This window comes from Taudactylus pleione, unplaced genomic scaffold (assembly GCF_031769625.1).
Source record: "Taudactylus pleione unplaced genomic scaffold, aTauple2 ptg000173l, whole genome shotgun sequence".
Taxonomy (NCBI): Eukaryota; Metazoa; Chordata; class Amphibia; order Anura; family Myobatrachidae; genus Taudactylus; species Taudactylus pleione.
The window spans coordinates 4,513,051-4,540,811 of NW_028284575.1; the positions used below are offsets into that span (position 1 = coordinate 4,513,051).

General features: G+C 47.6%; 1 protein-coding gene across 1 annotated transcript; it reads left to right on the top strand.

Annotated features, from left to right (window-relative positions):
• The first annotated feature begins 649 nt into the window (after positions 1-649).
• Positions 650-5,012, top strand: LOC148521196 (speedy protein 1-B-like). Its single transcript, XM_088475569.1, has 5 exons — positions 650-668; positions 2,240-2,298; positions 3,377-3,462; positions 4,269-4,428; positions 4,776-5,012. Exons 1-5 carry the CDS (start codon positions 650-652, stop codon positions 5,010-5,012), a joined length of 561 nt encoding a protein of 186 aa, XP_088331695.1.
• The last annotated feature ends 22,749 nt before the right edge of the window (positions 5,013-27,761 follow it).

Sequence of the window (27,761 nt, forward strand, 5' to 3'; positions counted from 1 at the left end):
TTCCCGACATTGAAGAAGTGTTGCAGAAGAGCACTTAGGTTATTTTTTTCGTTTTTTTAAGTGGTCCCATCAAATTTGGGGTACATGAAAATGGGTACTAGCATATTTTTAAGTCCCTAAAGTCAGTTTTTTTAAATTCTGCATTTGTGCACCTGCCGCTATAAATCTATTCTACAATACACCTGCCCCATACATGCAGAATAGCCCTGAACCTATTTCCCTATTGTTAAACAATTTTTTCCCAATTTTTTTTCTTTTCACCCCAATTTTTTATTTCATTTTTTGGGATGTCCCTAATTTTTTTTTTTTTTTACACAGTTCTTTTTTAAATGTCATTCCCAGGGGTGCAGGCTATTTTTTTTAAGCCTGCACCCCTAAACCCCAATTCTGCCTGCACTTTTTTTCGACACCTATTCAATGGTGAAAAGTTATCACCGTTTTTTATCACAGACTTTTCAAAACTGCGATAAGTCTTTGAAATTGAATACGGTGTAAAAGTAAAACCTGCGATAATGATGTCATACCTCCGATATTAACGCAAAAACAATGTTTGCGCTCCCATATTGAATACCCCTCTATAACTGTTATCACTATGAGCATATTAGCCAGAACTACAATCCTGCAAAAGTAGCTGCACCCCCATTTTATGATGGCATTTCCCAAAAGCGGTATGTTACCCTCCTGTGCTGGGCGCACACAAAATACAGCAAACAATGAATTGCAGAGGGGCATGTAAGGATGCTAAATAGTATCCATTATCTTTAATTTGAAAATACTGTAATTGATCATTAATATCATATATAATAGAGAAAACTTTCTAATCACAGGACGCCAGCCGAGTTACATCCTGCTAAGAGGAGGAGAGTAGACAGCAGCCGAGATTCCCTGTCTACTTTCCTCGGACAGAAGGAGAGAGAGGCTTTCTGTGAATTGCTGGGTAAGGCTTATTCTCTTATTATTTATTATCACTTACACATAATATCTCAGGGTGCACTTCACTATTGATGCTTAATAATCAGTATTTACTGAAAAACTCTACTTAGAATACCTAATAGTTTGTAGAATCCTCTCTTCCCATTTTCTGGTGATGGATGAATTTTACCAACTGTTGGTTCTTCCAAGTGGAGTTTATCAGTGACTACTGGGCCTGATACAGGGAAGGACAGATGTGCAGAGCGGGACACAAGCGGCTGTGCTCATCCCTCCATCTCTGATACATGTGTCATTCAGCAAACCCCTATAAAGCATGGTGGCAGAGTAAGCTCCTCCCAGCACAATGGGTGCAAAGCATTCAGCAATCCCCTATAAAGCATGGTGGCAGAGTAAGCCCATCCCAGCACAATGGGTACAAAGCATTCAGCAAACCCCTATAAAGCATGGTGGCAGAGTAAGCCCATCCCAGCACAATGGGTACAAAGCATTCAGCAAACCCCTATAAAGCATGGTGGCAGAGTAAGCTCCTCCCAGCACAATGGGTACAAAGCATTCAGCAAACCCCTATAAAGCATGGTGGCAGAGTAAGCCCATCCCAGCACAATGGGTACAAAACATTCAGCAAACCCCTATAAAGCATGGTGGCAGAGTAAGCCCATCCCAGCACAATGGGTACAAAACATTCAGCAAACCCCTATAAAGCATGGTGGCAGAGTAAGCTCATCCCAGTACAGGAAGATTTAAACTTTAATAAGAGAAGATTCAGTTGCAAACTTTTGTTTATATGCTACATTACTTTATGTTTTACATTTATAGCATAATGAATACTATTATATGGGTAGCTATGCAGAGGCGTCACCTATCTTGGTGACACCTAGTGCGGTCGGTCTGAGTCCTTCTGCGCACCATAGGGTGAGTGGCTTTGCAGAAAGGGGCGTGATCTCACCCACGAAGTCACACCCCTTATGTGTGCCGATCTTGGGGGTCTTACTGCATCCTGTTCTAGGCACACAGTGGGCTTCCGCAGCGCTCCTGCAGTTACTGGGGCAGCCCACAGTCTCTCCCTGCCTCTCTCCACGTCCTGGCGTCATGGTGACACCATCCGACTGGGTGACACCAAAATAGCAGAGCAGCTCTGCTATTTTGGTATCACCCCCTTCGGATGGTGTCACCCAGTGCAGCCCGCACCCCCCTTGTGACGCCAGTGTAGCTATGTAGAAAGGCAGTTACCTATCAACCAATGAAATCCTGTCATTTTCTCCACTATATCTTCAATCCTTTTTACATTTCATGCTTTTCATTTCAGAATTACCTACAATCCAGCGTTTTCTCAGGAGGGATAAGAAAATGTGGATGTCTGACAAGGTATTTCCTTATTATTATTAGCCAGTACTTCTCTCACTATACAGCACTTTATAGGGGATTCCAACTTCATATGTTTTAGTGTTTGCTGTATCTCTCATTATGGAAGTTCCCCATGTCGCTCCCAGTAATGTACTTCCCAACATATACCAATGACTTTCTCTTCTGACATAAGGATCATTGTGTGTAAGGTTATCACAGAGGCATGCTAAGAGATGAGGGGGCTCTCATAGTAAGACACCCCCCATACCAGTGCTGGCTGTGGTTGTGCCCATGTAGTGCCCCTCCCCATACTTGCTCCCGACTGTACGCCCATCTATCCAGCAATGTATCTGGCACAGTGACCAAGTCTTTGCTATCTGTTGTGGAGTCTCCATCTTTCCCAATACCTTGCCAGAAAGATATGATGACCTGTGCCCATTATAGAACCACCACCGATTTATCTGCATCGTACTCATACACTTACTTACCTACATTACTTCATTTGAAAGTCGTGAGCATTAATAAATGTGGATTGTGATAAAAATGCCCCATATTATGAATTGGTGGGGGCACTATTGTGTGGCATATTATAAATTGGTGAAGGTACTATTGTGTGACATATTATGAATTGGTGGAGGTACTATTGTGTGGCATATTATGAAATGGTGAGGGCACTATTGTGTGGCATATTATGAATTGGTGAGGGCACTATTGTGTGGCATATTATGAATTGGTGGGTGCACTATTGTGTGGCATATTATGAATTACTGAATTGAATTCAAAAGGGTTTAAATAATATTCAGTGATTCTATGTACATATTTAAATGCATATCAATAACTATATGTTTCAGATTTAGCAATGCTTCGTGCCCAAAATGTTGCCCTTCAAAATTATAATGTGCCCTCCTCGGTGGTCAGCACCCTGCCAAGCAAATCCTAGAGTGGGTTTTACTAGACCACATTTAGATCCTCCAAAACTACGCTCCCAAATCCCATATCTATGTTACCAATTTTATTCCCAACATTGGACAATAGTACTGCTGGTGTATGTATACACACATTTCTACATCTAATAATGTATCTGGTATTTCTATTCTAGTACTTACTGGCGATGGCCCTCATTTATTTCAAGAGGGCTGGTCTCACCGTGGATGAATACACCATCGGCAACTTTTACTGCGCACTGTAAGTATTTTACCTCATTGATTCATCAGATGAGACCAGAATGCAAAATGCTCCAGAAGAACTGACTAAACAAGTCAGGGGTTATTTACTCATCTAAATATAATTTACTGTACTTCCAGACAATAAAGTTTCCTGAGTTCAAACTAAACATCCCAAATTATACCGTAGCTATCAGTGTAACATCAGGACACAGCAATGTACTGGCCAGTCTAATCTTTTATCAATGATTATCGTGGCAATATAAGTGTACTTATCACAGTGATTCAACAGTGATTTATTACCATGGAAAGTGAGCACCAATACCCAGCTGCCATGGAGACAAAAATCCAGAGCTGTAAAAGTTAGTTATCACTCTAGAGTTCTCCTCTTAGTATGTACATGGCCAGGACATCAGTATACCTGACAGCATAATATAAAAATACAACATTATCCCCCAAAATACTATTTATTTCTGGGGGAGGAACGATATGCCCATTCTTTTAAAAAGATGATTCTTTCTGTTACTGCCATCCTGAGATGGCGCTACCAAAACAGGAATCGTTTGGGATAGTTGATAAATGATACAATAGCTGGAGAGGAAATTATCTATGGAAATCTCATTACTAAATTGTGTTCAGTAAAGAGAGGCCCTTTACACCATTATGCCCAGAGAAGGGCTGTACCCTTCCATACCACAGTCTATCCATAGCCTTGCACTTGGCATACAAGGAGCTGTGGAAAACATGGTAGGTCCTCTGTAATACTGGTAATTTAGACATGTTTGCAGATGTGATGCTTATTATTACTGTGTTCTTCTGTTTCTATAGCTTTCTGGCCAATCAAATGGAAGAAGATAAACTGTTCTATATAAGAATGTATGATGACATTTCTTGGGTGCATCCATTATGGTTCTTCCGGAAGAAAAAAGATGCATTTTGGGCCAGGATCCAGCACCGCACATACGTGGCTCCAGAACAGCTGGAAGAGGTGAGTAATGTAGTAGATTAAGTTCATGGATGAGAATGTCAAGGGCCACACTGGGAGTAATGTTACCTACACACTATACAATTATTGGGGCGATTTGTCAATAATCGGGTGATCGGCCTGATTTATGTTATAGTGTGTATGAATGATTGTTTTAGCGTTTTACAGATAAAATGGTTAGAAAACATCCAGAAACACATTCCTTCCATTATCCAATCTGTCGGTCAAGAACGAAAATCTGAGCCTCATTTTCCCGATATTATCACCATTGATAATTACGTCATGATGACTAAACCCCTATGTCCCTGACAAGTTGAATTATAATTTTATGTTTTTATGTTTTTTACTAGGTGATGAGAGGGGACGATCACTGGGCGTGGAGACGAGAGAGAAATGTCCACCTAGGAGGGGCCATAAGGCACTATCTGCCCCGGAACGCCATTCCTGCCCGCCAAATGGCAGCTGAGGTCCCCAAGAATACTGTTACAGGACCACCTCCTGTGAGAGCAGAGGGACGCCCAGCTGCCAGCGTCCGCCTTGCCGAGGTGCCACAGAGGAGGTGGAGTGGAGGTTGCCGCTGCGCATAAAGACCCACACTGGTGAGAAGAGGCGGATTTAGACATCATGGGGCCCTAAGCAAGACACCAATTTGGGGCCCCACTTCCTCAAACAATCCGTCTGACAAAGGATCCGGTGTGGATGGAAGAGAAGAAAGAAAACTCTCTTTTTGAGGGCACTCTAATATACAATGTGTGTATCAAAAATTCATAGTCTTAATAAATAACTTTTATTAAATATGCATTAAAAATGTGTTTGCAAGTACAGACCCACTAACACCCAAACAATCTTACTGCTAGAGAAGCAGCAGAGATGTGTAAACAAATGAAAGAAGCAAAAAAACAGACAACATAAGGACACAAACATAAGACTGATTGCAATATCACAGGTATTGTGAAGCCAAGTGAAATATTACAAAGAATCTCAAAAATCAGTGGTGGTATAATTATCACCCATTATGGTACAATGACCTGATAATATTATAGCAACACAATAGCTAGTCAAAAAAGTATATACAGCAAGCACAAATGACATCAAAAGGCTCTAACTAGTAGGTTATCATAGATATGAAATACCTTTAAAAAAGGTATTGAAGTATTTGTACAAATCACAGTATATATATATTATGAAAGTAATGTAAAGGGACCAGTCTCAAATACCAACATCACTTAGAATGTGTGCATATGTGTGGTGTGGTCTGAAATGCGTTAAGCCTGGCGTATTATTTATCTGACTCCGGGGGACAATTGCTGGTACCACTCATCATCACAGGTGGCAGGGACAGAGGGCCTGATTCAGAGCCGGACGCTATTTGCGGACAGTCGTTCTAAAATAGGGGCCGGATTTTTAAATTGAGCGCTCGCTCTTTGCGGTGTGTTGACACCTCTATGTCTGAGCGTGCGAACGAAACATGCGCTCGCTATTTTGTAAAGATGCCCCTTGGCCGCTCGCATCATACGTCATCTCTGCTATTTATTAGATTAATCGAGTACATCGAAAGGCGTCTGAACTGCTCGCTATTCATGTGGAAGCATTTTCCTACCGCAATCATGCGAGCAGTTCAGGCTAAAAGACAACCAAGTGATGTGGTCGATGACGCTGCTTTGTTAATTATATACACCCATTAAACACCCGTTTTGACCGTTTGGCACGCCTGCGTTCGGATCTCCACTCCCCGTTTTCAAGCACCTTCCCCTGTTACCACCCACAAACGCCTCATTCTGTCACTCAAATTAGCAGGCATTCGTTATTTTGCGAGCACACGATTTCTGACCGCACTGACTGGTTGGCGCATGCGCATTACAACCCATACGCATGCGCAGATGTGCGAACATTGCTCGGAGTGAACGAGCGGCCGCTTACAAGCGGCTCTGAATCAGGCCCAGAGTCCGGAACTGCACCCACACCACCATTCCCTATTAACAGCTGCGGGACTGTAAGATGGGGACTGACGTGCTCCTGTGTTACCACTATTCCCTATAATCAGCTGCAGGACTGTAAGATGGGGACTGACGTGCTCCTGTGTTACCCCCATTCCCTATTATCAGCTGCGGAACTGTAAGATGGGGACTGACGTGCTCCTGTGTTACCACCATTCTCTATTATTAGCTACAGGACTATAAGATGGTGACTGATGTGCTCCTGTGTTACCACCATTCCCTATTATCACCTGCGGTACTGTAAGATGGGGACTGACGTGCTCCTGGGTTACCACTATTCCCTATTATCAGTTGCGGGACTGTAAGATGGGGACTGACGTGCTCCTGTGTTACCACTATTCCCTATAATCAGCTGCAGGACTGTAAGATGGGGACTGACATGCTCCTGTGTTACCCCCATTCCCTATTATCAGCTGCGGGACTGTAAGATGGGGACTGACGTGCTCCTGTGTTACCACCATTCCCTATTATCAGCTGCAGGACTGTAAGAGGGTGATTGACATGCTCCTGTGTTAGCACCATTCCCTATTAGCTGCAGGACTGTAGGATGGGGACTGATGTGCTCCTGTGTTACCACCCTTCCCTATTATCAGCTGCGGGACTGTAAGATGGGGACTGATGTGCTCCTGTGTTACCACCATTCCCTATTATCAGCTGCGGGACTGTAAGATGGGGACTGACGTGCTCCTGTGTTACCACCATTCCCTATTATCAGTTGCGGGACTGTAAGATGGGGACTGACGTGCTCCTGTGTTACCACCATTCCCTATAATCAGCTGCGGGACTGTAAGATGGGGACTGACGTGCTCCTGTGTTACCCCCAATCCCTATTATCAGCTGCAGGACTGTAAGATGGGGACTGACGTGCTCCTGTGTTACCACCATTCCCTATTATCAGCTGCAGGACTGTAAGATGGGGACTGACGTGCTCCTGTTTTACCACCATTCCCTATTATCAGCTGCGGGACTGTAACATGGTGACTGACGTGCTTCTGTGTTACCACCATGCCCTATTATCAGCTGCGGGACTGTAAGATGGTGACTGACGTGCTCCTGTTACCACCATTCCCTATTATCAGCTGCGGGACTGTAAGATGGGGACTGACGTGCTCCTGTGTTACCACCATTCTCTATTATTAGCTACAGGACTATAAGATGGTGACTGATGTGCTCCTGTGTTACCACCATTCCCTATTATCATCTGCGGCACGGTAAGATGGGGACTGACGTACTCCTGTGTTACCACCATTCCCTATTATCAGTTGTGGGACTGTAAGATGGGGACTGACGTGCTCCTGTGTTACCACTATTCCCTATAATCAGCTGCAGGACTGTAAGATGGGGACTGACATGCTCCTGTGTTACCACCATTCCCTATTATCAGCAGCAGGACTGTAAGATGTGGACTGACGTGCTCCTGTGTTACCACCATTCCCTATTATCAGCTGCAGGACTGTAAGAGGGTGATTGTCATGGTCCTGTGTTAGCACCATTCCCTATTAGCTGCGGGACTGTAGGATGGGGACTGACGTGCTCCTGTGTTACCATTCCCTATCGTCAGCTGCTGGACTGTAAGATGGGGACTGATGTGCTCCTGTGTTACCACTATTCACTATAATTAGCTGCGGGACTGTAAGATGGGGACTGACGTGCTCCTGTGTTACCACCATTCCCTATTATCAGTTGCGGGACTGTAAGATGGGGACTGATGTGCTCCTGTGTTACCACCATTCCCTATAATCAGCTGCAGGACTGTAAGATGGGGACTGACGCGCTCCTGTGTTACCACCATTCCCTATTATCAGCTGCGGGACTGTAAGATGGGGACTGACGTGCTCCTGTGTTACCACCATTCCCTATTATCAGCTGCGGGACTGTAAGATGGGGTCTGACGTGCTCCTGTGTTACCACCAGAGCCGTAACTAGACTGTTTGGTGCCCTGTGCCACAAAGAGCATTGGCGTCCCCCTTATTTTTCAAAGGGACATAGTGCACTCAAAAAAGGGGAATGGCCTCATGGGGAAGGGCCAGGGAAGAGATAGTGGTGGCCAGGAGATGCTGGGGATGAAATAAGAGGAAGCTACAAGTGAGAATGATAATAAACAGACATTTGACAGGCCCAAACAGCGCCCCCCGACCTGTGGTGCCCTGTGCAATGGCACCGGCTGCACTATCCTAGCTACGGCCCAGGTTACCACCATTCCCTATTATCAGCTGCGGGACTGTAAGATGGGGACTGACATGCTGCTGTGTTACCACCATTCCCTATTATCAGCTGCGGGACTGTAAGATGGGGAATGACGTGCTCCTGTGTTACCACCTTTCCTTATTATCAGACACGGGACTGTAAGATGGGGACTGACGTGCTCCTGTGTTACCACCATTACCTATTATCAGCTGCGGGACTGTAAGATGGGGACTGACGTGCTCCTGTGTTACCACCATTCCCTATTATCAGCTGCGGGACTGTAAGATGGGGACTGACGTGCTCCTGTTACCACCATTCCCTATTATCAGCTGCGGGACTGTAAGATGGGGACTGACGTGCTCCTGTGTTACCACCATTCCCTACTATCAGCTGCGGGACTGTAAGATGGTGACTGACGTGCTCCTGTGTTACCACCATTCCCTATTATCAGCTGCGGGACTGTAAGATGGGGACTGACATGCTCCTGTGTTACCACTAAGGAGTATTTTATACTGTACAAAATGTCTTCATAGTGTAAGTGCATTGTGTGATAAATGTGATTGTTATGTCTCTGCACTGTGGCTTGTTCCTGTCCTTGTGTCCTCCGATCATTGTCACTGGTCACATGTATGGGGGACGCATTTCTTGTTACAGAGAAGATACCAGAAGGACACCGTATATCTATGGGATGATCGCCCTATGGAACTCTCTGTTTCTTCCTGATAATAAAAGAAGAAAACTACTATACACAGGAATTAATGGGTCTTTGCAAAACTCATTTTGGTGACTGATTTTATTCTTATTTGTTCACTGGGCTCAGTCACCTAAGTGTGTGCAATAGTCACTAGGTAGTAATTATACATGTATAAATAGGGAGCGCTGGCTAATGGCAGATTTCTCTCCTTTGGTTATTGTGTCACTTGGGGTAGTGGATGAATTCTCCTTTTATGCAATATTTACCTGCATGCTCTATTTTTAACAGCGCTCTATTTATAGCACTTTATTATTATTATGATTATGTGCTATCAGTGTCGGACTGGGACATAAAGGGCCCACCAGGTACATGCAATGGAATGGGCCCACTAAAAGGGAGTGGCCAGCTATTACACAGGTGTGGTCATCAGCTGGAGGGGTGTGGCCAGATATCTTTAGGAAATGAAAGATGAAAAAAAAAATGTAGGCTAGTTTATTGCACAGATTTAACATTACAGAAATAGTACAAGAATGGGGAGAAGGAAGTGGGGGTATGGGGTGTATTATGGCATGAATAGTAGAGCGCTGCCAGCATAGGGGTGTGAGCTAAATACCCCCTATACATCTACAGGCAGACTGTACTCAGTGTTATTACCAGGGCCATATTACTGACACACAGAGGCTGCTGCCAGCATAGGGGTGTGAGCTAAATACCCCCCTATACATCTACAGGCAGACTGTACTCAGTGTTATTACCAGGGCCGTATTTGTGACACACAGAGGCTGCTGCCAGCATAGGGGTATGAGCTAAATACCCCCCTATACATCTACAGGCAGACTATACTCAGTGTTATTACCAGGGCTGTATTACTGACACACAGAGGTTGCTGCCAGCATAGGGGTGTGAGCTAAATACCCCCTATACATGTACACGCAGACTGTACTCAGTGTTATAAGATCTCCATTGGCTTATTGCTGATTAAATACCTTAACCAACCTTAATTAACTAAGCACTTAACTTATCTAATAAAGAAAGAGACGGACACCATAACAGCTTAGATAAAAGGTCACAGCTTTTATTTCTGAATTAATTAATTAATTAGTTCACCTAACCATGGTGGCCAGGATACGCTGCATACTCAGTTCCAGCTTTCAAACTGACAACGACTAAAACGTTCCCCCTAAAGACGCACTTACACCATGAAGGTCTCGCCTCCCTCCTGGGCCAGTCTACTCCACGCGCTTCCGTAAAAAAGCGCTCGGGTCCCCTCGTACGAGAAGGAAAGTCTTGTCATGTTACATTGAGGTCCAGCGCCCTCACAACGCTCTCTTGCATCACAATAAAGCCACTGAGATGCAGCTATCTCCCGCCATGCTGCACCTTCCCTGAATAAGGAAAAATTGAAACACAACAAAATACGAACAGCAAAGTTTTGGGCGGGAGGGTGGGCTCCAGAAATCACCAAAGAGGCAGATCAAATGCCAATCACTCCTTTTATACTGATAGCCACAGGCACACCCACAATTCCAGGCATTGGTCAGCTAACAAACCACCTGACCCCTAACCATTTAATCTGCCTAGTAACAAGGCTGTCTAGACAGCCAATCAGCAAAAAACCCAGGATTCTTATTAAACCTTCTATCGGATGAGGTGTTGTCATGTGTGCAAACCACTTATCATACTAACATAAAATAAAGACACTGAGACGTGGATTTGGCAGATAACTTGATGGCGATTTATTGGAGAAATTAATATTATTTATTAATTCTTAAATTAATTAAGGATGTATGGTGGCAAAGAAAGGACGGCCAGAAATCAGCCAGATCTGCTATGCCCACACACAAACAACAAAAGACATAGCAGGCGTAGATCGCCCAGAGTGCATACACATAACCATGTAAACCATGTCAAACACAAAAGGTAACGCTCACCCTCCAACTTGACTACCCACCCGTTTAGGTGATGATACTGCCCCCCGTTAGGTTGGTACAGCCAACTACCAGTCAACGAAGGGAGCGCCCTTAACTCATAATTGCACCTGGACTGGTGAACTGCCGTTCTTTCCCGCCACAGCAAGGTTCAGCTTATAGAACCGCCGCACCGCCACCATACCAAGTACTACCCCAATAACGCCAACTCCTCAAAAAGATCCCCAATAAACAATGACACACCCTCCTCTGTTAAATGAACTCCATCAGGTCTATACATATAACTAAATCGAAATTGAATGTTATTATGGTAAATGAAACGGCCATAATTGGCCATCACAAATTTGGCAACTGCGAAATTAAGTTTCTTCCTAGCTTCGTCATTAGCAGGAAAACTCCTAACCCCACGCCAGACCTGTCGAGGTACAATGTAAGACCAAATTAATTTACACAAGGGCCAGGCCGATAGCACCCTCGCCAAATCGTTGACAATATCAACTCGTAATTCTACAGTGGACCTCTGCCCTAAGTCGTTGCCTCCTAAATAAGCCACCAAAATACGTGGCCTACCAAAAAGCCTTGCATACTCTAACAGTTTAGGACAAAAGGAATGCCATCTCATACCTCTGGAACCTATCCAACGGACCCTAGCTGAATATTCAAAAATTGGAGCTTGATCTGAACTCAAACCTAGCAGCCCAGAAAATATATGAGTGGCCTATAACCCAAATGTCCTGCGTGTCAAAGAGCAATCCTAAAGGTGGAGGAAAGCAGTAAATAAAAAATTAGTAATTGTCATAAAACAATAAAATTTTATGGTGTATTAGTGGGATCTGATAGAACATAAGTGAGTATCTGCCAAAAAGAAAAATTTTCTATTGGTCGCCGACTTTACTATTTGAAGTGGCTGAGACAAACAGAAGACACAAAGGGGAAGAATGGGTGGGGGGGAATTGGCCTAATTAAATGATTGAGAATAGCCGAATTGAATCCGTCAGTTCAGGTAAAAATTGTAAAATCCCTCAAGACTCCCATTGCCAGCAATGGCGAGTAGCTAATCCCGAGTAGGACGGACAGGGGTAACAGACAAGACAGGACAGTACATGAGACAAGACAAAAACCAGGCAAGCATAAAATATAAACGTAACCGGAACAGACTGTGAAATGACTTTAAACAAAGGGCCTTCATGCCTAGGTCGAATGTAACCTTTATAACTATCCGATTTCCAATGTCCTAGGGCCTTAATTTCTGATGCCGAGAAACCCGCAGCTGCCGCCGAAGTTGCGGCTCCGATCAGAAACGAGTGTGTACCAAAATCTTGAGGCGGGAGGCCTAAAACTGATACACACCTCTTCAAAAACCAACCAAACTGGTATTTGGTAAGCGGAGTCCTGTCCATATGCATGAGTCATGAACCAGGAACATCCGGCCGCAATAACTCATACCGCATAGCTAGTGCCACGGGGCAGATCTGTTCGTCCCTAGATGGACCCAACGAGATCCACCTACCCCTACCAGTCTGGTCGGTCTTCGACTGCCGAATCCTACAGAGAACAGACCTCTCACTGACCAGGATATCCGAGAGGAGCATGGCGGCATCAACCCATTTGGATGATGCCACCAGCTCCGATACCCTCAAGGTGCCGTGAAAAGCCTCCGAAAACACCACTTGAATCAGGACCGCCTCATACGCAGTAAGAGCCACTCCGAGAACCGCCCCTAATACTGCCGGAAGCAGATGAGCGTCCACAGGTCTCCTACGGTCAGCTACTGGCCGGGAGACCCGTGCCCAACCCTTTAAAGCCTTCACTATCAGAAAACTTTTAGTAAAGTCAGGTTGGCCCTTCAATTTACAATAAAATGCAATGCCCCCCAAAGAGCGCGCAACAGAAGCCCTGGATCTGCCAGCCAAACGGAGACTCCAAATAAAAGAAAGCATCGAACGATGCTGACTCTTACCTGCCTGTTTGCTGCTACGGGAATAATCTTCCCATTCATTCCATGCCTGCCGATATGCTCGCAACGTGGAGGGGGCTAAAGACTGTTCTGCTTAGCCCTCCATGCCGGCTCGATCACCTGCCAAACATAAGAGGGGCAAAGCACAACGTCAGCACCAGGGCCACAGATCGGGACCTAGCCCACTGGAAACGTGATAACGCATCGTCTATCTCATTCTCCACCCCAGGAACGTGTCTTGCCTTAAACATGATGTTACAGCGCAAACATGTGAGCACAGCTGCGCTAGCAAGCGCAAAACCAGCAGGGAAGCCGCATGTTGCTGATTGTATCGCATGGACCATGCCCAGGTTGTCACACCTGATAATGATGCTGCGATTGCGTAACCATTCCCCCCAGATTTCCAAGGAAACCATTATGGGAAAGAGTTTGAGAAGGAGTAAGTCCTTAGTCAAACCCTTTCCCACCCATTCTTCCAGCCAACGGCCAACACACCAGGAGCCATCAAGGTAACATCCGAACCCCGTGGTGCCTGCTGCGTCGGTGAACAGCTGCAGCTGCAAATTGTCAGCGGCTGGAGACATCCACAACCGAACGCCATTAAAATCCCGAAGAAACGAGACCCAGACAGAGAGGTCCTGCTTAATCTCTGAGGATAAACGTAGCAAATGTCTCGGTTAGTGACACCAGCCGTGGCCCTTTCCAATTTACATGAAAAAGCTCTGCCCATTGGAATTACTTTACAGGCCCAGGAGGGATTGCGCCTGCCGCAGGGTAATTCTACTGGAAGCCGTGCATTCCGCTATGGCATTACTTGACAGGCTTATCGAGAGGAATGCGACAAGAACCCACCGAGGTACAGATCTCGATACCCAGGAATGACAAGGGGAAGGGCCCTCCGTTTTGTCCACAGCAACGGGAACTCCAAATGAAAAAACAGCGCTCGTAAAGAAAACAAAAGATAACTGCATCTGCCTGAACCGGAAGGGCCGACACACAGAAAGTCATCGAGATAGTGGGCTATTCCATGACTACCGCAAAAATTAATAAATAAATTCCGCGCACCAGTGTAGGAAGGTGCTAAAATGCTCAAAAAACGCACAGGACACAGAACACCCCACAGGCAAGCATTTGTCTATGCAATATCCGTTGTCCAAGCTAAAAACCCATAAACTGGAATGACTCTGGGTGCAAAGGAAGTAGACGAAAAGCTGACTCAACATCTATCTTAGCCATCAGTGCGCCCGGACCATAACACCTAATGACATCCAAAGCATCGTCAAAAGACTGGTACACCACCGAGGAAACCTCAACTGGTATGGCATAATTTACTGACGAGCCTGGCGGATAAGACAGATGTTGCATGAGCCCTTATTTTCCTGGAATTTTCTTGGGAACCACTCCCACCGGGGAATTCACAAGATCCCTAATGGGGGTTCTGCAAAAGGCCCAGCAATGCGCCTGCGCTAACCTCGCCAGCCACTTTTTCCCTAAGAATGTAAGGCAATTCAAAGGCAGACTTCAAATTTCTAGGCGAATATGTGTCGACATCCCTGCAAATAGGTAAACGAAAACCAAAACTGAAGCCTTTTAACGAAAATTCTGCGTACTGCAGAACCGGGTACCAACTCAACCATTTTGCTATCGCTGTGACACGGACAGGGGATGGAACTTTACTAGCACTTGTGCCTTTTGCTGGCTGTGCAGGCTGCTGCTGGGCACCCCCCTTGAAACACTTGGCAACTGGGTGATTGCCACCACATCGCAAGCAGAGGTGACGAAAACGACATTTTAATGTGGAATTATTAAAGGCGAAGCATTTTCCCCAGACGCCTGCTGTTAGCCCTGACGAACTGAACTAGCTGCTTTGCACGCGTTGTACCCCTCATAGGCAGGACGCGAAGGCTGCGTGACCTCCAGCAATGTATATTTGTCGAAGTAGGAGCATAGCTGAGAATGGAGCTTCCCGGTGATAGCTGCTTGGGGCAGTGATTGCAATAATAAGCTGTGCACCCTGTAGAAATTCACTGTAGCACATGTATTCTGTCTATTTTGTAAGTTAAATGCTCAGAATACAGTATATAATACAATCTCCTCTATTGGCTGATAATAATGATTCAAAGGAGATAAAAGCTAGATCTTAGGTGCTATAGATAAATAAAGCAGTGTCAAAGCCATTACCCCTTACTGTCATATAACGCATCACTAAAGCATTCTATTCCCCCAATGATACCTCAATGCCCAGCATAATACTGACACTGTTTGCTGCAACTGTTTTCTACCATTAAGAGGGCATAATCAGCACTTAGACCATCTATAAAATACATCATACGAATGTACTGAATGATATAATTCTGGCATATACAGGACCAGCAAACACAGTAAGTAATTATATGTAGAAGTAGAGTCATCCTGTCTGAGCTGAATCTTTTTATTTCATGTGCCGGCTCCTTTACAGATCATATGAGCAAGTTGGGGAATCTGGGGGAGGGCAGAAAAAGAAACCATGCACTGTCCTGGACATAGATGCACAGATTGGTCCCCCTATGTACTGGATGGTGTATTATCCAGTATTAATAATTGATCCAATAGGTGATCCATATCAGTGCACCCCGTACAGTGCATGTTTTCCAGATCTAGTTGGTGCACAACAATATTCATTACTGGCTTTTTAACTTTTTCTACTGGCTGACACATTTAAAAGATCAACAGGGACTGTAGTGCTAGTTATTTCATTTGTGACACTGAGGGGATCCTAAAAAACATGCAACTTTAGTATTATATGCTATTTCTATTGTAGTCATCATGGTGTGGGCTGAGGGGGGGTTCAGGGAAGGCACTCATAAACCCCTCCTGCATTTGCCTATGGTGCTGGCCATTGCAGCCACAAAGATAATATTGACCAGGGGCATTAAGGACTAAAGGGAAGCACCCCTCCCCCGCACTGGCACACCTTCCACAAAGCTGCTGCAGCCTGAGGGGGGATAGAACTATCAATAGGGGAACCACACCTGCAGCTCCTAATAACATGGGGGCACTGTGGAGCCAGGGACCAGGGTCTGGGGAGGCTCATTACTAGGCAGGACATAGCTACACCCACCCCCAGCAGAACAAGAAATCAGAAAAGACAGTGATTGAGGACAGAAAGGAAAAGTAAAAGCAATGATATGAAGTAAATGAAAAGAGACTAAATACAATAAGGAAAAGGAGGAGAGAAGAGGAGAAGAAGGAGAAGCACTAAGAGAGTTTTATTAAGGAAAATGACAACTGACAAAATGCACTTCCCTGTCCTGGAGCAATCTGGAACCAAGAGGCTTTGGCCCTCACTTCTAGCCCCTTAAATAATGTCTCTATTGAAAACCCGCCCCTGCTAACGATAGGCTAACTCTAAACAGTAATTTGCATACATGCCGGCCCCCATCCTAGAGGTTTAACACACCTCTTTTCTTATGCAATCTTTCGGTTTCACTTCACTCATGTCTAGGCAACCTTCGTTTTCTATAAGATCTCCATTGGCTTATTGCTAATTAAATACCTTAACCAACCTTAATTAACTAAGCACTTAACTTATCTAATAAAGAAAGAGTCGGACACCATAACAGCTTGGATAAAAAGGTCACAGCTTTTATTTCTGAATTAATTAATTAATTAATTCACCTAACCATGGTGGCCAGGAGATGCTGCATACTCAGTTCCAGCTTTCAAACTGACTTAAACGGGGAACGACTAAAACGTTCCCCCTAAAGACGCACTTACGCCATGAAGGTCTCGCCTCCCTCCTGGGCCAGTCTACTCCGCGCGCTTCCGTAAAAAAGCGCTCGGGTCCCCTCGTACGAGAAGGACAGACTCGTCATGTTACATCAAGGTCCAGCGCCCTCACAACGCTCTCTTGCGTCACAATAAAGCCACTGAGATGCAGCGTTCTCCCTCCAAAGCCAGTCCCAATGGAGACTGGCCCACCAGCAAAGGAAAAAAACACTAATCCAAAAAGGCAAGCAACTTCTTAATAAACAACCCTAAACCCAAATTATTAAAATGAACCCCGTCTGGGCGAAAAAATCTAGGTAAATCCGAACCCCAAAAGCTATGCCTGACTACCAAACCACCAAATGACAGGACATGCTTATTCAAAGCTCTGTTGACCTTGCGTCTAGCCCTATCCAAAGCCTTGTGATCCCGCTCACCATGCCAAACCATCCGCGGCACTATGTCAGACCATACAATGCGCACATTCGGCCACAACAAGCGAACTGCATCAACCAAGTCTCTTAGCTGAAGGGACAACTCCAAACCTTTCAATTTGCACAGATCATTCCCACCAACATGCAGGACCAACCAATCAGGAACAGCCCATTTCGCTGCAGACTCCTCCAACAAATCTCGCACAGAAGCACAAAGCAAGCCACGCACACCTATCCAGCGAACATTCCTGCCACCCAACAATTCACTGGCACGTCTAGCCAAACCATGCCGTTCAGCCCAATAAATATAGGAATGGCCGACCAGCCAAACCTGCTCTTCTCCAAGGTCTTCCCCTGTAAGGAAAGAACACCCTAACCGTGAGCCACCGCACCAAAACCAAACTGCACACAACAAAATGAACACACAGCAACTAACCTAGCCAGGATGCAATGGGGAAACAAGTAACCCGAGTGAAGGAGAAAAACTAAAAAACCTTACCCGTGAACCAAGTTGGGCCAGATAATGGCTCCCGGGAAGAAAAACTAAAAAATTCCTTCACACCCCCACTTATCGAATGCTAACCATTCGTTAACTGGATGGTAAACAACATTTTCAGGTTGTTGCAGGAGCGCACCTACAGCTTATCGCAGCAAACATACGTCTTATATGCAGAGGACCTCCACCTCCCGATCTTTTGAATATCACTTGCGGATGCTCCTTCTACCGCTGCACTAGTGGCGGCACCAATCCTGAAGGAATGAGTCCCGTAACTAGCGCCATCTAAGCCTAATGCCACTAAGCTACGCCGAAGAGCAGCAGCGAATTGAAATTTAGAAAGAGGGGACAGATTTGAGTGCACCAGCCATTGGGAACCACCTGCAGGGCGACCAGCCATAAAGCGGCAAGCCGTACTGGGCAAACCGAAGAGTCATCCTGTTTATGCAAAGTAACCCACCTGCCCCGGCCTAACTGATCCATCTTGGAAAACCGCAGTTTACACAAAACGGATGACTCCTGGAACACGATGTCTCCCATCATGAACCCTGAGGACACCGAGGACTTGCTGGAAGCTACAATCTCACTGACCCTAAAAGCCCCAAAAAACGCGACTGCAAAAGCTACTCGGAATGACGAAGCCTCGAAAGAATCCGAAGCCACACTATCCATCACACCCAGCAAGCGACCAAGGAGATGGAGATCGATAGGCCTGCGGGAGTCGGCCCTGGCGGGAAACTCCTTGGCCCAACCTTTAAGGGCTTTAGAAAGGATGAACGATTTGGTGGGATCTGGTAAACCTTTTAATTTACTAAAGAAAGAAATCCCCACCAGAGCCGAAGTCATGGAAGCCTTGGAACGACCTTGCTGGTAATGCCCCCACACAAACTTAGACATCAACTCTGAGGGAGACTTACCCGGCTGAGGGCTTAGTGCACAAAAAGCCTGCCAGTCTTGCCACGACGCAGCTTAAGCCCTCCGAGTTGCTGGAGCCAGCGACCTCTGCGCCAGGCCCTCTATTCCGGCCTGATAATCTGCCATACAAAAGGAGGGCAAGGTAACCCAACTGCAGAAGCCGCCGGCGCCAGCAATCGGAAACGGGAGAATTGAAACCGGGACAATGCATCAGCGATCGCATTATGCACCCCAGGGACGTGGCACGCACAGAACCTAATGTTGGACTCTAAGCAATGCAAAACCAAATGCCTAAGGAGACGCAAAGCCGGGGGAGAGGAGGAACGCTGATTGTTGATGGCCTGAACTACGCCTAGATTGTCACACCAGAAAACTACATGTTGACTGGCCAAACGATCCTTCCATAGCTCGACTGCCACTATAATGGGGAAAAGCTCCAACAAAAGCAAATTACTAGTAAGACCCTCTAAACGCCAATCAGGAGGCCAGGACGCTGCGCACCACTCCCCGTTGAAAAAGGCCCCAAAACTGGAGGACCCAGCCGCATCGTTGAAAAGCTATAAAGTGGCATTCGACACTGGAGCAGCAGGCCAAATGCGTTCACCGTTAAACCGAACCAGAAAACTAGACCAGGTTCGAAGATCTTCCTTAATCTCGGAAGACAAACGAACGTAGTGATGCGACTGGCTCACCCCGGCCGTGGATCTCTCCAACTTTCTGCAAAAAACCCTATCCATGGGAATTATGCGACAAGCAAAATTCAATGACCCCAGCAAAGATTGGACCATGTGCAATTTTATGCTATCTGTTCCTAAGCAAAACGCAATCTGCACGAGCAACCAGCCATCGTGTCAATCTCTATACCCAGGTAAGAAAGACAAGATGAGGGGCCCTCTGACTTGTCGTGCGCAACAGGAACCCCCAAAACTCTAAACAAAGCTGTGGCAGAAAATAGGAGATCCGTACAAACCTCGCTCCCTCCTGTACCTATAAAGAGAAAATCGTCAAGGTAATGCACAACACCAACATGACCAGTGCCCGCTACTGTGCACCAATGTAAAAACGAACTGAACTTCTCAAAATAGGCACAGGAGACCGCACAGCCCATGGGCAGACATTTATCCACAAAGAAATTACCCCCAAGTCTAAAACCCATATACTGCATTGCGTCTGGATGTAATGGTAACAAGCGAAATGTGGACTCAACATCTAACTTTGCCAGCAAAGCGCCCACACCAAAACTACGGACTAAACCCAAGGCATCGTCAAGGGACTGATAAACCACACTGCAAGCCGAATCGGGTATAGCATCATTAACCGAATTACCATGGGGGTAGGATAAATGTTGAATAAGCCGAAACTTCCTGGGCGCCTTCTTAGGGACCACCCCTAAAGGCGAGATGCAAAGATTCGGCAAGGGAGGAGAAGGAAAAGGACCCTCCATCCTGCCCAGCAAAACCTCAGAATCCACCTTAGCTCGCAACACTTGAGAGAATTCCGGGGCAGAACGTAAATTGCGGGGCGCATTAATGTGCAGAGGGACAGAAATGGGTAAACCGAAGCCAAATTTAAAACCATCCCAAAGAAAGGCAGCAGCCTCTCTATCAGGATAACGAGCTAACCACTTAGTAAGTTCCGGCAAACAAATGGGTGACAAAGCTTTAACTAACTGTCTTGGAGTTATCGGCCCTATCATGCCCCCCGGCTCCGGAGCCACGACGGCAATCCTTGGCCAGATGCTCCCCGTTGCGAATGCGACAGGAGTGACGAAAACGACAAGAGGTGCCACGAGAACACCTCGAGTCATTGAAGGCGAAACACTTCCCTCTCGTCACCCCCGACGCACCAGTCCTAATAGAAGCAACCTTGCGGGGGGGTGCTGCATCCGAGGGAGGCCGACGCTGCTGCGGAACCTCGAGCCAAACCTCGACATCTTTCACACCAAAAGGGACTATGCGACTACCCTCATGCTTACGCCTGAACTGGCAATCATAATCCTTCCACGATGTACCCCGTGACCGAGGGAAAATATCATGCACCAAGTAAATGTACCTGATAACATTCTGATGTTGCTCCGGTCGCGTTTCTAAATAACACGCTGCAAAAATAAGCATGCCTTTTAGCCAGGAATTGTAACCGCAGTAACTATCCTCACCAATCCCTCCTGGCTTTTTAGCCTGAGTTAGACCCTTCTTCATCTCGTCCGTGAGGGTGAAGAAATCAACAAACTTACCCCTACGGATTCGCTCTCTAACACTTTTGCGCAACCCCCGGAGAACCGCAGTATTTGCGCAATGAAAAGAATCCGCTCCAGGCGGTGGCTCAACATGGACGGAGGCCACACCAGTCTTATTCTTGCCCTGAGTCTTCTTAGCCAAACGCCGTGCCACTAATCTAGCAATCTTGCCCCGGGGAACCAGACGAATGAGAGGATGATGCAGAAAAAGAAGAAGACGAGGATGTGTCATACTCACCAGCACCTGGATGCAGCACCGAACTTCCCGAAACTTCACGTGGAGGGTCCACCGAAACTGCATCAAAGTCCACCTCTACACGCACAGGAACAGGAACCGCGACCACCCCCACGATATCCTGAATGATCGACGTCGCCGACAGATCTGAAACTGGAACAGCAGCGTGAGGAACCGAAACAGTAACTGGTGGAACAGAGAGCGGGGGGGAGGGGTGGTGTGGGTGAAAGGGGGGACAACGGAAGAAGTGGGGGGCTGGGAGGAAACAGGGGGGGAACGGGGGGGTATGAAAAGGGGGGGTATGAAAAAGGACAGTGGTGGATGAAGAAGGTATAGAAGGAGCAGAAAAAGAGGGGGCAGTACGAGCAAAGGTGGAAATGGGGGGCATGGGCACCAGAGGTGGGTGAGGAAAAGTGTTGGAAACAGGGTGTTGAATGACTGGAGCAGGGGGAGGGAAGGATTGCCAGGGAGAAGGGGCTGTAAAAGGGGGGGTTGCCAATTAGGATAACCAGGGGGAAAAGAAGGAGAAACATACGGGGGATAAATGGAAAAATGGGGGGCAGAGGAAACAGAAGAAATGACGGGCGGAGCAGGGCCAGCGCTCCAAGAAGGATGAGCCTAGGAAGAAAAGGAAACAGGGGGGGGAGATGTGAGCCAACTAAGGAATTTGGCGGATATGAACCAGCCAACCAGGGAATCGGCTGAGAGAGAGGGGTACAGAAAATAGAGGGGGGGCAATAACATTAGGCAGGGCATGCTGCCTGCTGTCCTGTGTGGAGGCAAAGGTGGCAGGAGGCTGAAAATATGGGCTGGATCCCACCATTGAAGTGGGACCCAAAATGGCCGCTGAATTTAAAATGGCCGCCGGACCCGCCGTACAAACGGGACCAGGGGGCCATGGGGATGGTGTAATGGATGAAATCACCCGCCCACTGTAACCAGCGGGGGAAGCAAGTGCAAAAGGGGTGGGGCTTGATGGAGCAGCGTACGCGGCATGGAATGGAGGCAAGATCCCAGCGGGGGAGGCAGGCGCCGGAGGAGCGGGAACAAGCGGAGCCACAGCCGCAGCATGGAAGGGTGAGAGACCAGCCGCCGGAGGCGCGGGGACATAAGGAGCCGCAGCCGCTGCAAGATATGGGGGGCAGCTCACAGCGGGAGAGGCGGGCGCCGGAGGAGGGAGGACCGAAGGAGCCGCAGCCGCGGCCCAATCCAGAAGAGGTAACCCAGCGGGGGGGCCAGCTCAGAATGAGCTGGGGACGCTGGAGCTGTAGGTGCAACCAGCGGGAGGGGGGGTTGCTGGCAGGGGAAGCGGGCGCGCTACTGCCTGCTGAACTGAGACCGACAGGGGAACCAGGAGGGCAGGCAAGGATCCGCTGGGAGGGAGTAACGGGAAGGCCAGATGGGGGGAGTGTGGACACACAGAAGAGCTGGCAGGGGCAGCCCTGAGTGGGTGGGAGAACTCAGCCAGCCGGCTGGGAAGGGGGGCAGACCTCTTGGGATGGGGCATGATGAGCAGGGTTGGTATAAAGGAAGTAAAATGGAATGGATAATACTAATGGCAAGGGATAGAACCAAGAAACACAGGGAGTGACACTTAGCTGTACTCCAGAAATCACCAAAGAGGCAGATCAAATGCCAATCACTCCTTTTATACTGATAGCCACAGGCACACCCACAATTCCAGGCTTTGGTCAGCTAACAAACCACCTGACCCCTAACCATTTAATCTGCCTAGTAACAAGGCTGTCAAGACAGCCAATCAGCAAAAACCCCAGGATTGTTATTTCACTCATGTCAAGGCAACCTTCATTTTCTATTACCAGGGCCGTATTACTGACACACAGAGGCTGCTGCCAACATAGGGGTGTGAGCTAAATACCCCCCTATACATCTACAGGCAGACTGTATTCAGTAATATTACCAGGGCCATATTACTGACACACAAGGGCTGCTGCCAGCATAGGAGTGTGAGCTAAATACCCCCTTATACATCTACAGGCAGACTGTATTCAGACCCTAAAACATTTCCCAGTAAGAACCCGGTACATGGGGGGTCATGACCGCAGATAAAGGGGCATGGTAATCGGTAAAGGGGCATGTCCATGGGGGCTGGAGGCATCGGACGCTGGCTAGTTTAGAACATGCAGTAATATACTGCATGTTCTGTATACCGGTGCTGGCGGTCAGGGCAGAGAAGCACGGAGGTCGGCTATCACTCAGCAGCGCTGCTTAACATCTCTTGAGTGTACCAACCCGGAACAAAACGGTACAGCCCCATTTGCCGGTACAGACCATTAGAAAACGGTACTGTACCGGCTAAAACGGTATAGTTGGAGGGTATGTGTATTCAGTGTTATTACCAGGGCCGTATTACTGACACACAGAGGCTGCTGCCAGCATAGGGGTGTGAGCTAAATACCCCCCTATACATCTATAGGCAGACTGTACTCAGTGTTATTACCTGGGCCATATTACTGACACACAGAGGCTGCTGCCAGCATAGGGGTATGAGCTAAATACCCCCCTATACATCTACAGGCAGACTGTATTCAGTGTTATTACTAGGGCTGTATTACTGACACACAGAGGCTGCTGCCACGATAGGGGTGTGAGCTAAATACCCCCTATACATCTACAGGCAGACTGTACTCAGTGTTATTACTAGGGCTGTATTACTGACACACAGAGGCTGCTGCCACGATAGGGGTGTGAGCTAAATACCCTCTATACATCTACAGGCAGACTGTTTTTAGTGTTATTACCAGGGCTGTATTACTGACACACAGAGGCTGCTGCCAGAATAGGGGTATGAGCTAAATTCCCCTCTATACATCTACAGGCAGACTGTACTCAGTGTTATTACCAGGGCCGTATTACTGACACACAGAGGCTGCTGCCAGCATAGGGGTATGAGCTAAATACCACCCTATACATCTACAGGCAGACTGTATTCAGTGTTATTACCTGGGCCATATTACTGACACACAGAGGCTGCTGCCAGCATAGGGGTGTGAGCTAAATACCCCCTTATACATCTACAGGCAGACTGTATTCAGACCCTCCAACATTTCCTAGTAAGAACCCGGTACATGGGGGGGCATGACCGCAGATAAAGGGGCATGGTAATCGGTAAAGGGGCATGTCCATGGGGGCTGGAGACATCGGACGCTGGCTAGTTTAGAACATGCAGTAATATACTGCATGTTCTGTATACCGGTGCTGGCGGTCAGGGCAGAGAAGCACGGAGGTCGGCTGTCACTCAGCAGCGCTGCTTAACAAATCTGTTGAGTGTACCAACCCGGTACAAAACGGTACAGCCCCATTTGCCGGTACAGACCATTAGAAAACGGTACTGTACTGGCTAAAACGGTATAGTTGGAGGGTATGTGTATTCAGTGTTATTACCAGGGCCGTATTACTGACACACAGAGGCTGCTGCCAGCATAGGGGTGTGAGCTAAATACCTCCTATACATCTACAGGCAGACTGTATTCAGTGTTATTACCAGGGCTGTATTACTGACACACAGAGGCTGCTGCCAGCATAGGGATGTGAGCTAAATACCCCCCTATACATCTACAGGCAGACTGTACTTACACACATTACACACATCCGTAATGTTTAGCAAGACTGTGAAACCATCGGTAACAGCGAGTACCATCGCAGCCTCACGCACACTTGCTCTGACCTTACTCAGGAATTGCTAACTTCCACGCACGCTATGAGGCCTCAGGCTGTGTAGGGCATTGCAGTGGCTAAATTATGCATGCCCCTGTAACGGTGTTCAAACGTTCTGACACACCTGCGTTTCACCGACCACCCCCCTGTCACCACCCCAAATGGTACTTCTTGTCAGTCACTCTGTGATGGGTCTGCGTAGTCACACCCGATGGCAGTGGCTAGTTTGCGCGATGCATCTGCATGCGCACAATGCAACAATTGGCCGGTTGCGTGCGAATTAGCAACTGCGATCCTTGCTGCATCAGGCCCTGTGTTGTATGCAGATTCACAGCATCCAGTTTGTGTCTTGGTTCTTGTGATATTCAAATAAATCCTTATTTAATATCAAGATTGAGTATACCAGGTATACAGGGAATCAGTATGTAATACCGCCGGCCGTACCCTAACTCTCCCTTCCCCTAGCCTAACCCTAACCCTCCTGGGGGGGTGCCTGACCCTAGGTCCTCCATGGGAGCCCCTAACCTACCTCTCCCCCCCGCAGCTGTCCGCGCCTGGCACCCGACTTATCTTTGATCGGTATGCCAGGCATCGGGCTCCTGAGGTAGGTCTAATAACAGGCGTCGGGATTTCAACACCTGTCATTAGTACCTTGCCGGGATTTGACAGTCGGGAAGCCGGTGATCGGCATTGTGACCGTTGGCTTCCTGGCTGCATCCCGTATATAGTGACTAGTTACATTCATCTACTAATTCCAACATTGAGTTTTACGTGTTTGTGTCAGAGTATTTCTGGCCTCAGCTTATGCAGGCTGGCCAGCTTGTGAGCCCAGGAAACTGTGTCCGTGGACGCAGCCCCTTAACTTGCCGCTCCTGAAAAACGAGGCAGACACGCCCATTTCCGGGAACGCCATCCGTCCCCGACCCTTAAATGTCAGTCATGCACAGGCATAGAAGGGGCTGTGGAGCTGATTCAGACCCGCTCGCTAGGATGCATTCACTCGTAGCTGGCTGATAGTCGCTTTCTGCGCATGCACGAATCACTGCGAGAGATTGGGAAGCGTTCGCTCGCTGCGCATAGACTGCCCAGCAGAGTGAGTGATAGGAGAAGCCATTTGTGGGTGGTGACGGGGGCTGGCCGCTAGAAATTGGGGAGTGGAGGTGCAAACGCAGATGTGCCTGAGCATCCCAACGCCGTTTAAGAGGCGTGCATAATTAACCAGCAGCTACATTGTACACATCACCTGGTTGTATATCACACTGAAGTGATCGCAGTACTTGCGGCAGGGTATGGTCAACCTCAAGCGCTGCGATTGCATCCGATGGTGCTCAATGAGCCAATGGTTTCATGCACTTCCTGGAGATGACGTGCGCTAGTGGGCGTCTTATAACAGGCTGATGGGCATCTTATAACAGGCTGGTGGGTGTCTGCATTCTCAAAGTGATCGCACGCTAAGACATAGTGGGCGTGCTTATGCCTTGCCGTGTGATCGCCTGCCTTGCTGGATGTGTGCTGGATTTGCATACGCTGGGTGTGAAAGAACACATCTAATGAGCGGGTGTGAATCGGGCACTGTGTGCGATCACGCAGGACCTGTCCTGTATATTCGTAGCATGGGTCCTGCACGTGCAGATTCCCGATAATTGGAAATTGGCATTGCACGTAATCTCCTTGACAGCTATTGTTGAAAGCAAAATGCCAGGTGCCACGGTCCCTCAATCTGCATATAGTCATTTCCTTTACACGTATTTGCTCTCAGTAGGGAGACCGTATAGCTTCTTGTGACTCCCTCTGCTGTAAACCTGATTATACGGGATCTGCCATGGTTACGTCTATATTTGCCCTAGATTGGCACAGCTCTCCACTTCTATGCTGGGAATCACGGTGTCACAAACAGTGCCTGCACCCTTGTGCCAAACTAAGCAGCCATTAGCTATTGATACCTGCTCTTTGGCTGCTCAGTGCAGGGGCAGAACTATGGGAGACAATGGAGGTGCCTGCCGCCGGGCGCCAGCACTGAAGGGGCACCTTCTTCATTGCCCACAATATATTCTACCCACTTAGGGCTGTAAATATGTACCCGGAGTGTACCGTCACGGCCACCCAATACATGGCACCTCTTCCTGGCACCTGAGAAGCTACCACAACCATATACTAGTGGAGGGCTCCATGTCAGACCATCAGCTGCCGCTTCTGTCTATCTATAGCCTGTCCCTGCTCATTGGTGTCGCTGCCCCTCAGCAGCTTCTTATGCCAGTGTGACACATATTGCGCCAACCCCCCTCACCCACAACTACCTGTCCCACGTTCCCTTGGTGGCAGCCCTAGCCACAAACCTGTGCAGCAGTCCCAGCACCCCCCTCTCACCCACAACTCGCTGGTGGCAGCTCTAGCCGCAGACTTGTGCAGAGGGCCAGAGCATAATTGCGGCTGCAGATCTTCCAGGACCTGAATGTTAAGAAGGATGCACAAGATAGAGCTGCAAGTAAGATGGCATGGGAGGCGGGTGCCTGGGGCACCAGTGACTGAATATGGGGGCAGATCTTTGATGAAGTAATCTTCCCGGCATGTGAAGTAGGCGGCAGTAGATTGGGAATTTTGTGATTTGTAGCCCCACCACAGTGGCAGTCTTACAGTATCTTGACTCAAACTCAGACCTCATACTCCCATATCAGGTGGTTTCCCCCTCCATCAGTGGTATCAGGTGGCTTTCCCCTCCATCAGTGGTATCAGGTGGCTTTCCCCTCCATCAGTGGTACCAGGTGGCTTTCCCCCTCCATCAGTGGTACCAGGTGGTTTCCCCTCCATCAATGGTACCAGGTGGTTTCCCCT